The 15,403-nt window shown below is 40.3% G+C and overlaps 1 protein-coding gene across 1 annotated transcript in view; it reads left to right on the forward strand.

Moving 5' to 3' along the window:
* LOC144784018 (SCO-spondin-like) overlaps positions 1-15,403 on the forward strand; it is a 1,726,865-nt gene that overhangs the window by 1,415,834 nt on the left and 295,628 nt on the right. The window contains exon 106 of the mRNA XM_078662721.1: positions 14,855-14,901. Coding sequence (XP_078518847.1) covers positions 14,855-14,901 — 47 coding nt within the window. The remainder of the gene's footprint in view (positions 1-14,854; positions 14,902-15,403) is intronic.

Below are 15,403 nucleotides of genomic sequence, written 5' to 3' on the forward strand. Positions count from 1 at the left end.
CAGGAGTGGTGCTTCCGCAGGATATGGCACACAGCAGGGGCGGCACGTGACACTATGGCAGTGTGCGAAAACCCTGGCATTAAAATGCACTACGTTGTTGGTGTATGTTAGCATGTGTACCGGCAGCTTGCTGTCACCATATTAAACACAACCAGTGCCTGAATGAGCTGAAAAATTGCTCCATGCTGTAAGCAGTGGTGTGCAGAACCAAAAGGCGAATGACAACCTTAAGGACCAATGAATGAACATGGATACCACTGACCAAAAGACACATTACGTATGCACACATATACATTGTCATTAATTCAGTCATAGCTTAAATCTCATAAGGTGACTGTCCAGTCCAGGCCTCAAACTGACTAACACTGCAATAATCTTGGCTATCAGTATCCTGGATCACTGTAGCTCTACCCTAAATTAAGATTGCAGCTGAATTTCCTCTATGTTAGGTGGTGGATTCTGCATACTTAGAGTCATAGTCACAAACTGCATTTTTTAGTACATTTAGTAGTCCTACAGTACTACATTAGTACTACTAAAGCACTATAAAATGCTGTTCACAAACGGGCAACTGTAAATCTCCACCTCTAGCTCTCCTAACGTTTTTTTGGGAGATATCCTCACACTTGTAAGTTTACTACTTAGCAATAAATGTGGGAGAGACTGGAGGAGCGGGCGAAAAATATGGCATACTTCCTACGAAATATGTGACATTTAGGAAGAAGGAAGGAGGGGTTAAGGAAGAGTTAAGGAGGGGATTAGGGACGCAGAGACAATAACCCACCAAAAAGGCCTTCGACAGGGTCAACTGGTTGTACCTATCGGGGGCCTTGGCAAAGTTTGGTGTGGGTGAGGGCTTTCGTAGAGCAGTGCAACTGTTATACCATAATCCATCAGCACAGGTACTTGTTAATGGGGGCCTGTCTGACTCTTTTGCCATCACCAGAGGAACCCATCAGGGCTGCCCCCTATCCCCCCTCTTATTCGACCTCTATATCGAGCCTTTTGCTCAAAAATTACGTGACGATTGTAATATTAAGCCTTTCATATATAGAGATTGGGAGAAGAAGGTCGCGTTATACGCGGACGATGTCATGATAATGACATCTGAGATTAGCACCGCGTTCCCGGCAGCTATTAGCTTGGCCGTGGAGTTTGGCGAAGTCTCCGGATACGAGGTAAACGCCTCTAAGATGGAAATAATGGTTTGTAATGATGACGTGACCTGCTTCAATGAACGACTTAGCACGAGCCTGCCATATTTAGGGCTGAATATTGTTAAAGATATCTCTTTGATCGCGTCTTCCAACTTTTCGATAATTGCGAAAGAGTGTCGAAAACTAATGAGAGCTTGGATGCATCTTCTCCTCTCCTTATTAGGCAGAGTTAATTTGGTGAAAATGTCCATCTTACCGAAGGTTTCTTTTTTGTTCAATACAATCCCTCTTTTTTTTTACCCTTCCTTGTTGGCTAAATTACAGGGCGAGATAACCTTCTTCATCTGGAAAAATAAGAACCCAAGGATAGCTTGGAAAAAGCTAAGACGCCGTAGGGAGAAGGGGGGCCTGGCTGGTCCAGACTTACAGATCTACGCATGGGCATTTCAGCTATCTCATGCTCGTATGCTTTTAAAAGCACCTACAGGAGAGGGCATTGGTAGTTTGTTTGAAGCACTATTGAAGAGTGAAGGAATTGGGCAGTTTGGATTTTTGTTTAAGTTTGGAGATCCCACATTTTTCAAAAAGGTGAAACTGAAGGTTCTACAGGGCCTGGCAAGAACTTGGGCAAAGATAAGATCCTTAACCAAACTGGGGTACTATTCTAGCAGAGCACCAATATGGGATCTTCCGGTGGCCCCAGGCTGGTTGGACGACACACTTGCTGTACCACTTAGAGAAGCTGGGATAGTGGCTTGGGGGGACCTCTTCGTGAAAGGGATTTTGCTCCCTTGGGAGGACTTAGTCCGCAAAGTTGGGCCCAACTTTTCAAGATTTAAATATATACAAATAGCTAGCTGGGCCCATGCATTAACATCACAAGCCTCACATTTTAATAATTCGCCAGTAGGGGGAGGTAGTTATCTGGAATCCATTTTAGTAGATCAACCACCTGTAAAAAAAGAGGTTTCTTTATGGTACTCATTAATAATGGACAAAATGGATGGAGAATTCTGTCTCCCAGAACAACTGTGGGGTACCCTGATGCCTGACTTCAATGTAAATGATCTCTGGACTATGTCTTACAAGGTGTTGTGGGACCTAGTTAAGCCTGCATGGCTTCGCAGGAACCACCTGTTTACCCTGCATAGGGCATACTACTCTCCACAAAAACTCTCCAAGTTTTCTGCAGGGGGCCCTGTGGCGTGTGCAAGGTGCGGTCTCATAGAGGCCTCGGACTTGCATGTTTTTTGAATGCCCCCAGTTAACTCCATTTTGGGACTCAATAAGCAGCAAGCTCTCGACCATCTTGGGATGCGCAGTAGTTATGGACCTGCGGTTAGTAATTTTTCGAATAGTGGATCAGACCCGTTCCACGGCAGGGAACCTCCTGTTCTATTCCATCCTGGTGGCCCGTAGAGAAATATGCAAACGTTGGAAAGAGCCCTCTGCACCCACATTCCACGACTGGTACACAGCGCTTTTACAGATTTCAAAACTCAATCTAGCCAGGGCTGCGAAACAAGACAAGAGAAACTTTTGGCACCTACTTGATTGGTCTCATTGAGAGTGCTGTTTTTTGTTGTTGGTTTTTTCCCCCCCCAGTTCCGATGATTATGTTGCCTTGGTACAACCTCGCTGCTATTTCACTGGTCCGCTCCTACCCCCCCCCCCTACTCGGACCCGGGTCGGCTGATAGCATCTGGGGCAACCTGAGATTGGTAAACATCAGCTAACTGGACAGTGGGGGTTGGATCGGGAGGGTGCCCGCTGCTGCTTTTGGGATCTCGCGCAGATAAGGTATTTATTTCCCTACCAGTCTTGACTGTGGCAGCGCGGCGGCACCCCCCATCGTCCTTCTCCCTTGCCTTAAGTTGTTAGTAGTTTGGATCCATGGCAGTAAATGAGGAATACAAAAAAAAAATAACCCACCAAAAAGTAAGCCCATTGGTATTCCCAAACTGCACTTCTAAAACTACTACAGCAAAAAAGGACCGAAAACAGAAGGAAATGTACTCCAGCCCAGAGACGTAAAATAAAACACCATAGGAAATAATGTTAAATTAAATTAGATTATTTAAACTGTTTAAAAATATAACAAAATTTAATTTAAGGTTAAAACATTTTCTAAAAATAAAACATAATTATTATTTAATTTTAAAACATTTCAATAACCTTTTTTCATTTAAAAATGTAGCATTACTTTTATTAGAATGTCATTGAATGGCTTTTTTTTAATTCCACAGACCACATTTAATAATTAATAATATATAATAAAAACATAATTCTCTTACTTCACTGCAGTCAAGCAAATTCTTCCATCTGGACTCGATGCCACTTACGTTGTTGCTGGTGTAAAAGGCACTAGTGTATTATTAGGCACCATGCCTGGATGCTGTACGCTATTCTGTAGGGACATCCAGGTCTATCTGTGGGACATATCCTTTGATGGGGTGTGATTTTTTGGTGGGAAGGTCAATTTGACTCTTGAGCATGTTGAAAATAGCAGAGTAAGGGCTCGATCTTTAGGCCTATTGCAGGCCTACCAGTTCCACCAGCTTTCCATCAACATCAGCCCTCTCCACCCAGTCAGTGGCCAGTGCAAACCTTTTATGGCACTAATGTTACTAGTGATAAAGGTGCGTCTAAAGTACACATCAGAAGTGGCATTAATCCTCTTCCTCCTCTTCCCCTGGCATCTCATCCAAACCTTTCTAGTTTGCCCTCAGGTGAGCATCGGAGACTAGTAGGAGGCTGAATTCATAACGTCGGCTGTAATGCCAGAAACCGGTCCCCGGATGCTTGTTTCTTTTCCAGTAAAGAATTGGCTTGGTAGTTTGGTCTGCCCTGTTCCCATGATGCACTGGGCCAGGGTCAGACTAATTTGCATATAGCCAGGTTCTGAGCTGGGATGGTGCAGTGAGCTATAAAACGGTGATGGATCAAGCCCTGATCTTTTGACTGGGTAGGAGTGTTCTGCTTAATTCAGATGCTCTGTCCATTACCACCCCCTTTTCTGAATCGTTTTGGCCACTATAGGAGTGGAAGGGTATGCTCAGACATGAGTCCCTTGCTCACTGCACCATCAGGATTCAAGCAAGCCGGGCCGAAGACGGCTTTAATGCCAGAAACCGGTCCCCGGAAGCTTGTTTCCTTTCCAGTAAAGAATTGGCTTGGTAGTTTGGTCTGCCCTGTTCCCATGATGCACTGGGCCAGGGTCAGACTAATTTGCATATAGCCAGGTTCTGAGCTGGGATGGTGCAGTGAGCTAAAAAACGGTGATGGATCAAGCCCTGATCTGTTGACTGGGTAGGAGTGTTCTGATTAACTCAGATACTCTGTCCATCACCACCCCCTTTTTGAAATATTTTCTAAATTTTCCCCATAAATTTGTCGCAACCTCAGCAGATTCGTATGAAATTTATCATAGTTCATTATAGGTGGCATATAGAAAATATTTAAACGTGTAAGGTCTGTGATCCAATAAGAAATATTGCAAGTCCATGTAGTCTGAAAGAAGGGATACATGCTGCTTAACAGCGAACAATGTGGAGTGTTCCAGTGATTGCTGGCATAACTTGCCTACACTGTAGGTTGTTACTATACCTGCTTGTTATGACTGAACATATCCAGGGTCTGGTCTGCTAGCTTTAAAACCCCTAGAGGAGTTTAAAAAACATTAGTGTTAAGAGGCCACTCTAACTACTCATCGGATTCATAAAGTGAAGATTGTATACACCATTCGGCACCATCACATTTAGTTAGTATTCTGTAATTTTAGTGTATTGTTGGCATTTATCAAAGTATGCAGCCCGGGGAATGCTAGTTGCATTTAACTTTTTAGCATTAGCTAGTACAAGACATGTTGTCTGTTGTACTGTTTTGTTTCAAAATATAATTTGTCTAGGGATCAAACAAGTGCTAAATATGGCATCAATATCCTGGACCTGCCAGTATCTTGCACCCCATATTTATTTCAAATCAATTGTGTTTTTCCAATAATTGTAACCTTGCATGGTCAATTTGGAAATGAGAGGATCCAAAATAAATTAATTTAGTAGGTGTAGGCATGCTTTTTTATTGCTTGAGAAGGGGTAAGTTTATAAAAAAAATAAACGAAGTCTTTGGGGACACGACTAATAAAATAAGGAAACTTTTTAAAATACTGGTATTGACTCCCTATAGGTGGTGTTAGGCAGTGTTCCCATTATGTATAATTAAAACTTGTGTTTGCTGTACTAGCTCTAAGAAAATAATGATGAGCATAATAATGATAACAAACCATTTCACCATAGTTTGCAGAATTTTATTACAAATCCTCATTTTTAAATACCATATAGGAGTCTAATTCAGATAATATGTGTGATACAGTCAAAACGTCCGATTCATTAGATATTGAACCTGGGGTTATTATATTGTCTATAGCAATTTTAGCAAAATTTCTGTTGGACCAAAAATATCATATGGGACATTATCCCAAATGATATCATCATGGACAGGAAATACCATACTCTTCAGACCATATGTGAAGAAGAGTGGGGTGTAAGCACCTCAGCTACCAGTTCAGGAGAAGTAGACTCTAGGAGATAATGTCTGTTAAACAAGAGAAAAAAACACTATTACAAATCTAATCCAGGTGAAAAGAAAAAACAAGGAGAGAACTATCCATAGGTATTACCATGGAGGAACCTGATAAGTCTGTTTAATCCAAGAAAACAGTGCACGTGCACCATGCAAGGAAGTGTAGGAAAAATCATCAGTGTCGGCAAAGTAACCGGAGGCAGATTGAACAAAAACAGGAACCTCGTGCAGCGAAGGAAAGCTAGGTGTTATATCCAAAGGTGGTTGATAGTAAATTATGTTGTTGGTTGGTGCAATAGCAGAAAAAGTGCAACTGAAGTCCCCAGCCGGGTAGTAGTTAAATCTGGACTAGTGCATTACAGGACATGGAGAGGAGTTAAGGAGCTACTCATATACCCCCTTGGTCCACTGTTTAGGTCTGGTCACATGATGGAGCCTAATTAAGTCAATAGAGACTTCTAATTCTGTTTACAACCAGCAAGCGGTGGCAAATTCACAGTTTGAATACCTTGAACAGCAAGTACAGGCTTCGGGGCTCGAAATGATGGTCCGAATTTCTGACTTATAGATAATCTTATCCCGGACTAGACTCCTTAGTTTTTGGAATCCATCCAGAAGTTTCTGGTTGCTCGTTCATTTCGTCAATGGCAGAACATTTAGTATTCACATTCAAGTGCTCATCTCAAAAGTCTATAAGACAGCAAAACGTTAATTGATGTCAAAGGACGCATCAGTCACGACTGTTCCAGGGTTATCAAGATCTGGAACATATATCTCAATCCCGAAGGGAACCTCATATGGAGTCTGGCCACCCAAAGACATTATATGCAGGTTATTTAATGATTTCTTTAAATCATGGTTTTTCAGTTCCGCTATCAAATTTCCCTGAGGATGATAGGGAGAGGAATAATGCACAGCAACACCCAGGTCCCCCATGGCATCCTGGTAAGCCTTAGAGTCAAATGCCAGTCCCTGGTCCAAGTGGAATTCTACTACTGTATATCTACCAATAAAGACTTGCAAATCTTTAATAACAGTACATGCACCAGCCGATCGCTGCGGCCTGACCCATAGAAATTGAGAACAAGAATCCACAGCTAATAAAGTTAATACAAATGCACAGTCAAAATGTAGTGGTCCGCAATTGTCCAAATGGACACAATTTAAAGGTTTATTAGTAACTAGAACGGGTGTCTGGGGTGGGCGAGCCACAGTGGAGCTTTTAATTTGTTGGCAAGCGTTACAGCAAAGGACATATTGTTTAGTCTGTTTTTAAAGACCCTGCGACCAGTAGCATTTCTGTAACAAAGAAAATGTAACCATCACATGAGCATTGGCAGACGTTAAGCCTTCATGTGCAGCCATTATTATCTCTAGCCTTCGGTTCTGGTTGGGTATCATTCGAATCACAGCAATGCGGGCAAATGGATTGTTTTGGGCATTCAATATATAGGAGTTTTTTGGCAAAATGTTTGGGTAGGGGTGTTCCACTAGTAAAATCATTGACCGCAGCTTTAATGTTATTCTCAATCCTTGTATGGGTGCGAGTAATCGCAGATAATAAAACTGTCTGAACTGCCGCTTTGGCAGCTATATCAGCTAATGAATTCCCTACAACGTGAACACCTTTGCATTGATGGCCCAATTCATGAATAGTAGAGAAAAGAGTTATCTCTTAGGTAGTACACTTATTCAGGACTGGTCAATTCACTCGCTTCCCATTCATCCACAATGTTTACTTTAGAGCAAAAACACTGTCATACAACCCCTTGATAAACATTCAACCCGAAACGAAATATAGCGCTTAAGGATTATTTATTTAATTTCATTAAACCCTTATTCTTCAATCAAAATAGTTTTTTTGGGGGGAAACACAAGAAAAATTGAATTTCGAACATAAAAACATAAAAACAATTTTTATATGCAGGTGAAACACGGCATGCAATATTTAATCAAATATAATATGCACTTTACATTAAAATCCGACATAAACAAAGGCAAATAAAAATAAAGACAATCAAAATAGGAGACCCTATTTACCCAGTAAAAAACTAACTGTTGTATGGATTGATCCAACACAGAACATCAAGTTTGTATACTGGTAGGTGTTTTAATTGATTCCTTTCCAGAAATTCGTGTAGTTGGATTCAAACTTAGTTAGCGTTGACGCGTTTCGGTGGTACCGCACATAATTTTAAAACCACCTTCTTCAGGACACAATTTAGGGGAACTGTTTCTCCGACCAGTATATAGCAATATATAATCACTATTGATGTAGTGTGACACTCTTTAATGATAAAAGTGCATGTAGCGTTGTTTGTTGCTCACCTTGGTTGTAATCACTGGTGTTTGGTTACTCTCCCAAACAAGACCGTTTTATACATCAAAAAAGGTGTTTTAGGTATTTTCTTTTCCTCTCTTTTAGATTTGCTGCAGGGAAATAAATTCTCCTGGTCTGAACTGCCACACAATGACAATACGTCCTTATCTTTCTGGTTATATAGCCAAATTAAGTATGGCAGATAGTAACTGGTAATTGCGTTACTTCATCACGGCGCGTCCGCGTCCAGGTTATAGTTCATGAATGACATGAGTCCAAGGCAGAGCATCTTTAAGAGCTGTCACCTTTCCCCCAAAGAAGCTTATGGTTAATAGTGTTACCCTTATAAGCTCTAAATTCATTCAAGTACCAATTGTGTAAGCTATCATTATACGGCTGGATGCAGTAATAGGAATCACGCACAATACGTGTCCGGAATTCAGGATCCGTATTCTGCAGTGCCAGAACCAGAGCTTTCAGTTCAGCCCGTTGTGTGGTAAAGGAAGCACGGAGGACTGTAACCCCCAAAGTCTAAGGGAATCAGACGTAACTTTTAACTGTGTTAACACTAATTAAAACCAGTAAAACTTCAACAACAATGATATCTATTCCCACACCATCAGGGACCAATCATTTCTCTTCTTGTGGTATGCATTTGCAAAATTACCAGACTTTTCCATCCCACAGAACTTGAACAATTATTGCAATCTTGAGCATTCCTCATTCTTGATACGCGATGAATAGGAGGATTAATCTGCTCATAAGGTCTTCACATTTTTTGCCAAGATTTCTCTTCTCAGGCCTTACTATCAAGAAAATAGTACAGACAGTAGTACTCCTTTCTCTAGCTAATGAAATCTTGAGAACGCACCTGCAAAAGAAATAACACGCTAACCAAGCAAAATACGTGTCAAAACCAAGGCCTTTAGTCTAGCTAACTTTAATTAAACATTTAACCGGGCACTTCAAATACATGGTTATACGTGTGTACATGTAACTCAAGTACAAATGCAAACATGAGTAAAAGCATACATGATTACACTTTCAAATATAAATTTCGGAATATATGCAAATTTGACAAAGTATAAATGCAAACGTGAATGCAGAATACACCTTCATGTTTAAACTGAACATTAGTTCACACGTTTATAAAACTCTACTTTCTACAGTAAATCAATGTCATTAATGCATTTAAATGTTCACACATGTTAGTAAAAATATGGCACACAGTAAATGTAGTGTCATGTGTAGGGCATTTCTGTGACATGTAAGGCTGGAGTCTATATTGCGCTACTCCAATATCAAGCATGGACTCCTCAAGCTGTGACAGTTCAATGGCAGCCACAGCTGCTTCTGTCTACTAAAATGAAATAGAGAAAAGTGACCATTATAAATGAGAGAGAATTCAGCTAAAATAAAGATGGTGCGAGATCACAGGAAGTTTTTTGACACAACGAAAGCAGAAACGTGGCGAAGGAGCAGAAATGAGAGGAGACCGAGAATTCAGTAAAGAGGCTATTTTAGTGTCTTACAGGGAATAATGATTTTACATTAGAAATGAATGCACAATATCATATCCACTTGAAATTAAAACTAGAAATAGGGCTTGTGTGGAACATAGTAGCGATATTACCATAAAAAGTATATAATTTGTCATTTATCTTGCAGGGCAGTAACTAAACGAGTGTTACCACGTTGCGAATACTTCTGATGTGCAGAGGCCATGTTGAATAAACGTACTTTCTGCAGTATTTAGTAACGACGGGAGTCAATCTGCATGAATAAAAGTAATGTGATTGCTTGCAATAACATTTAGTAAAAAGTCCTCATTAAAACTGTTCTTAATGGTGGTGGGACGAGGAAAGCTCTGTCAGCCTAAGTTTTGAGAGACTCTTCTGAAATGTCCCAGAATTTGACAGGGTATTTTCCCATCTGCCTAGTGACTTTGTCAAAGAAGGAAAAAGACACATGCATCATCATCTTTTAGATGTTCCTTTTCCAAAATGAATCTGATGGTGTAGCCACTTGTCCTGTCATATAATTGACACCTTCAGGTGAAGTGAGTGAAATCCTCGAGTAGTCGCAGACAGAGTTTGGTGTTAATGACTGATGACCTTTGTCCAGGGCCGAGTTGAGGAGAAGGATTTCACTTCTGACTAAGGAGAAGGGACTTTTTTCACTAAAATATATAAGTTTTCCCACGGTCGGCTGCTGCATGAAAGCAGCAGTGGGACAGCATGGGGGAAATGGGTGGGGGTGATAGGGATAAAAAAAATAATCACTTACCCCCTGGCTGCCTGGTTGGCCGACCGCAGCTTCTTCTCCTGCGTCCTCTTCCTGGCTTCTTGGGGGAAACAGGAAGCAACTGGGCTCCGACACTCCCCGTAGCCAGTCACAACGCTGCAATGCAGCATTGTGATTGATCCCAGGGCCTGGAAGGGTGGACGTGTTCTCTATGCAGGCTGTAATGCAGTCTGCATTGAGAACATGCTATGTGCAATGTGACTATTTGGCCGGACAGAGAGGGCGGCAAATCACTCATGCTCACATAGGGAGTGCACACCACTCTTTCCCCCGCTCTGAGACCAGCCTAGCTCCATAGCACTATGCAACAGGAAAAAATAAAATGATAATACCCTTGAGTTATTATAATTTAATGTTTCCTTCTTTTACACTGCATAAGGCAGAGGGGTGACGTTCGGAGCAGCCACTGAGTTTTCCTAGGTATGGATGTACTTGTGGTGTGATGTCAAATAGTTCTACAAAAGTTCTCGAGGATGACCATTTTTTAGTTGATCTCAATGTGGCGAATTGTTTATTTACAGTCAGATTTATTCTTAGCATAGAAATGAGTCTGAGAGCTGCATTGTCAGGAGTTAAGTCTTGGCCTAGATGGGCTGCCTCTCTTTTTCCAACTAATGACAAATGTTAACATGTGGCCAAGGTTGAAGTGCTCTTTCCATGGCTTGTCAATCTAATTTGTTCCTGTGGATCTCAGACTTTCCAAACCATACTTCTTTATGGCGTTTTGCCACCTACTTTCTATTGAAGCATAGTTGACATCTGCTTCTAAGGGCTGGGGTGGGGAAAGCTGTTCGCAGCATCAATAGAGTTGTCCATAATTTTCCTTCAATGCATCCTATTTTAGATTTTTTTATCACAGTCCCAAAGCTCAACTCCATAGGTGATTTGGGAACCAGCGTTTGTCTGTAGCATTCTGTCTATGTTAATTAAAAAGGGATTGCTTTGGAGACGGACCATCGAGAGAATTGTGTTTAGGGAGGCTTCTGTTTTCTGAAATGCCTTGGTGATGTGCAGATCCCGCCGGAGGGTACCCTAAGTAGGAAATTTAGTTTGCTTCTTCAACTTGTGTGTCATTTACATGGAAATAGTTTGTGATTTGACTACTTTTTTCTGAAGATCATTGTTTGCTTTTCTCTGTGTGTGTTTTGTTGTTTGTTCCCTCTAAACATTTCTTCCAGAAATTGCCTTTTGTGATCAGGTTTAATCTCTGTTACAGTGTTGCAATGCTGAATTCCAGGTCCAAATATGTTGCAGAAGTGTTTCATTTGCCTCAAGGACACTCTTACTCTCCGTTACTCTCCCTTAGGGCTTCGCCGATTTTCTAGTAGAAGGAATCTAGATCTTTAACTTGTGCTGCTCGTAAAAAACATTTAGATTCAATTGCTGCTTCTTTATTTTTGATGATTCACAATTTATAGTATGACCTAGCTTTCCTGATTCGATCTGGTAAGCCCCGTGCATATTAGGGGTTTTAACTCTTCCTTAAGAGATCTGCTCTCCTCGTCCACCCAGCGTAACATTTGACAAACCTTTGAGGCTGGTTATTTTGGAATCACAAGATCTGGAGGAAATAGGGAAGAGTGAAGAAAGCAGGCTGTGGTAACAATGTAGCCAGTGGTATCCTTGAAGAAAGAAAGAAACCAAAGCTTGAAAAGAGGGACCAGGAAGGAGAGAACAATTAAAACATGAAAATAGAAAGAATACAGTCGATACATATGCATCTCTTCATGATATTGGGAAGGAGTAATATACAGACCACTGGTTCCAATCCCTGTGAAATTGGTCAATTGTTTAACACGCCTGTTGCAGATATCTATATACAGCCTTCAGGTAGCAAGTTCTAAGTCTGTTCAGAATAGGGCATTATGAGCTAATGGGCCTACTGTAGAAGTTGGTCATAGGTTTCAATCATAGTAGGCTATATAGATGCGTTAATGCACATACTGTAGAGATTTCTGTGTGACCTCTATAATAATAATAAGGTAGCTCCTTCCTAATAGTACACTAACAGTCCAAGCTCATATCAGCAGAACTCGAGGTGACATGGAATCAATATAAAGCTATTTGAAATGTGTCCATCTACAGTATTGCAGCAACTAGGAAAATATGTTCATTACTGTACATTGTAAACATTTTTTACAATTATGTATTACATTGTGGCATAATAAGTGCTGAGCTTTACTGCATGATTATGCAGAGTGGGTAACTGAATTACTGTAGCATGGGCAAAAATGGATACTATTGTAGAAATCGAGAAATATGGGCATTCCTGCTAATCTAGGGTTCAGGTAGAGGTACTCAATGTCATTAGCACCGAGTATGGATGGTACTGTGTGGAGTTAAACCTGAGGAATTCTTCTCAAAATAATATTTGACTGTCAAGATTCGAACGTCTACAGTTTAATTTGAATTCTCTACTATAGTGTTGATATACTTGGCTAAATATGCTTCTAAACATCTGATAGGTCCCATTTATAAAAATTGTTTAGTGGAGGGATTTTGTCCTACATTGTCTTACAGTTTGATGAATCAGATTCATTTTTGACAAATTGTAATAATGCCTGCATGTAAAATTGAACCATTTGTCACTAACTTTGGTGAAGAATTCTTTGAGTACATATATATATATACCCCCTTGAACCACTCTTAACAGTGCCTAAAAATTGAAGGCTCGGCTCATTTTGTTGAGAATACTTACAATTCTGCCATTTGCAACATAAAAAAAAATCATTGGTGGTGAACCCCAAGTCTTCCTGTCAAGTTGTCTCCAGATTGTTAGGAGTTTTCAACACCTTTGACACCACAATGCATTTCAAAAGCTATCACATCACACAAATATTAATTAAATCACCTTAATGACCAATTCGTAGACAAACAGAATCACTATTTATCTTGCAACCTATAAACCGGGGCAAATTCAGGGCATGGCTGAGGGATTTGGGGATGTCAAATGAAGGAATCCCATTTATGGTGCTTGCGTTATAGCCAATGGCTACCTTAATATGCCACTGTACAAAGGCAATTTACCACAAGCAAATGTATAACTTTCTGTGTGTGACTCACAACTGTCTCTGACAATTGGATGTGACTATTACATTTAGAGTTGAAACTCTTTTTATCTTTTGTTGTTCCTGAAGCATTGTATGCCGGGGTTGTTCTTTACCCCTCTTTATATAGGTTATAGTTATGAATAGTTTGTCCATGTCCATGTCATTGGAATGATTAACACAGTTGCATCTTCTGAAGTAAGTCTTGAGGTCTCCATAGTTTTAAGGTAGTGTCCTCTAACTTAGAAGCTCAAACTAAAGTGCACATATTTCAAAGACTCCAGCATGTTTTAATTCCACTGCTTTCTCAAGATCTGCACTACCTGGACTCATTGGTGACATATTCCCGATATAAATAGAGAAAGGATGTGCATTATTTGCCTAAAGACCACTGTTCCTTTCACTACGTAGTACCCTTGGTCCTTACCGATTCTTGGGTTGCCCTTGTGGTTTTGAAAACATACTCCCGATATACAGCACTGTCCTCGTACCTTACCAGAGGGAACAGGAATATATAGTAATTACTAATTGCCTGTGACTAAGAATTATGGAAGTGTGTATTAATGTATAGAGGAAACTGGAGGTCACATTCGCTTATAAATTTACAAGCGAGAGGAAATTACACCACAAATGATAATCACAATGAATTATTGAGCGATATAGAACAACACTAATTGCAGTATGTACAGGCCCTGAAGAAGATCTGATGAAGCAAAACGCATTGGCTACTGATTTTTGTATAGGTTTCAATCAAGTTTACCTTTTATGACATATGATTTTCAAATAATGTGATGGTTTAACGGATCACAACAGCTCATTGCACATAGTGTTCTATTATTGACTAGAATCACCATAATGAGATATGACCATAGGGAGTGCTCAGTTTACCTATATGATTACATTAGTAGACCTTTTGTTTGGGAGTCCTTCATCAAGGGTTTGAGCCTTTTCAAACCTCCACACCCCAATGACTCACTTTTTTGATTTTGGAATACTTACTTAGTGATAGTGATATGTGCAGTTGATCTAAGTGCATTAACTGCTACTTGTTAATCATTTGTTTTATCTGCCCATGTCTTGTTGGTGAACTCATTCAGGACTCACACTCTACTGATAGGCTATTTATAGTCCAGACATATCAACGCATCCACTCAAAACTCACCCACAATTCATAGAATATTTATAGTGCCAGCGATATCAATGAGTTAATTCAGGAGTCCACACTGTCAGTAAAACAGTAGTAGTGCAACACTGCATATCAGATATGTATTTAGTACTCAATCCACAATATATTCAAGAACAAGCTCTAGCATGGAATATTCATGTCCGAAGTGTAAGTATCAGGCTGACATTAATAACATTCATTTATGTAAGAAGACTGTTCAACATTCAGCTGCAGCAGACCTGGCTTTTGATGCTCACAGGACATTTTACTTTTTTTGCAGTGTGTGCTCACAGGGAGAGCTTCAGTGCTCCATGAAGAACTGTGAAGGTATGTACCAGGGTTTTTACTCTTTACTGTTATGTTGTTGGATCCTTCTTTTCATTGTGCAAGCACCTTTGTTTTTCCTAACTCAAAGAGAAATGGAATCAGGCACATGGAAACCTGCAAGTAGTTTAGTGGTACACACCCACACTTGGTAGAGAGAAAGGAGCTGTGCATGTTCTGCTGACAGTCATCAATGAGTAAGGTATCATTATTATGTAAAGCCATTACAGACTTCAGTCTTTTATCACTATGCAAAGTGAGATTAATTGTAGTTACTTTATATTACCTACTAGCAAGGTCTACATGACCAAATATTCGAAAATAGCTGAATGTTCCGAAGCAGGTGTTTTAGCCACACATTGATTATTGTTCCATAGGAAGGAAGGAGCCTGTGAGTTCAGGGCTACAGGCTGTGGAATGCACGTAGCTTATGCCTGAGGGCTGGACTGATCTAAATGTGCTTAAGGAAAAGGCTTACATAGTAACAGTTCAAGCTTACATTCAA

The sequence above is a fragment of the Lissotriton helveticus genome, chromosome 10 (assembly GCF_964261635.1).
Source record: "Lissotriton helveticus chromosome 10, aLisHel1.1, whole genome shotgun sequence".
Classification (NCBI taxonomy): Eukaryota; Metazoa; Chordata; class Amphibia; order Caudata; family Salamandridae; genus Lissotriton; species Lissotriton helveticus.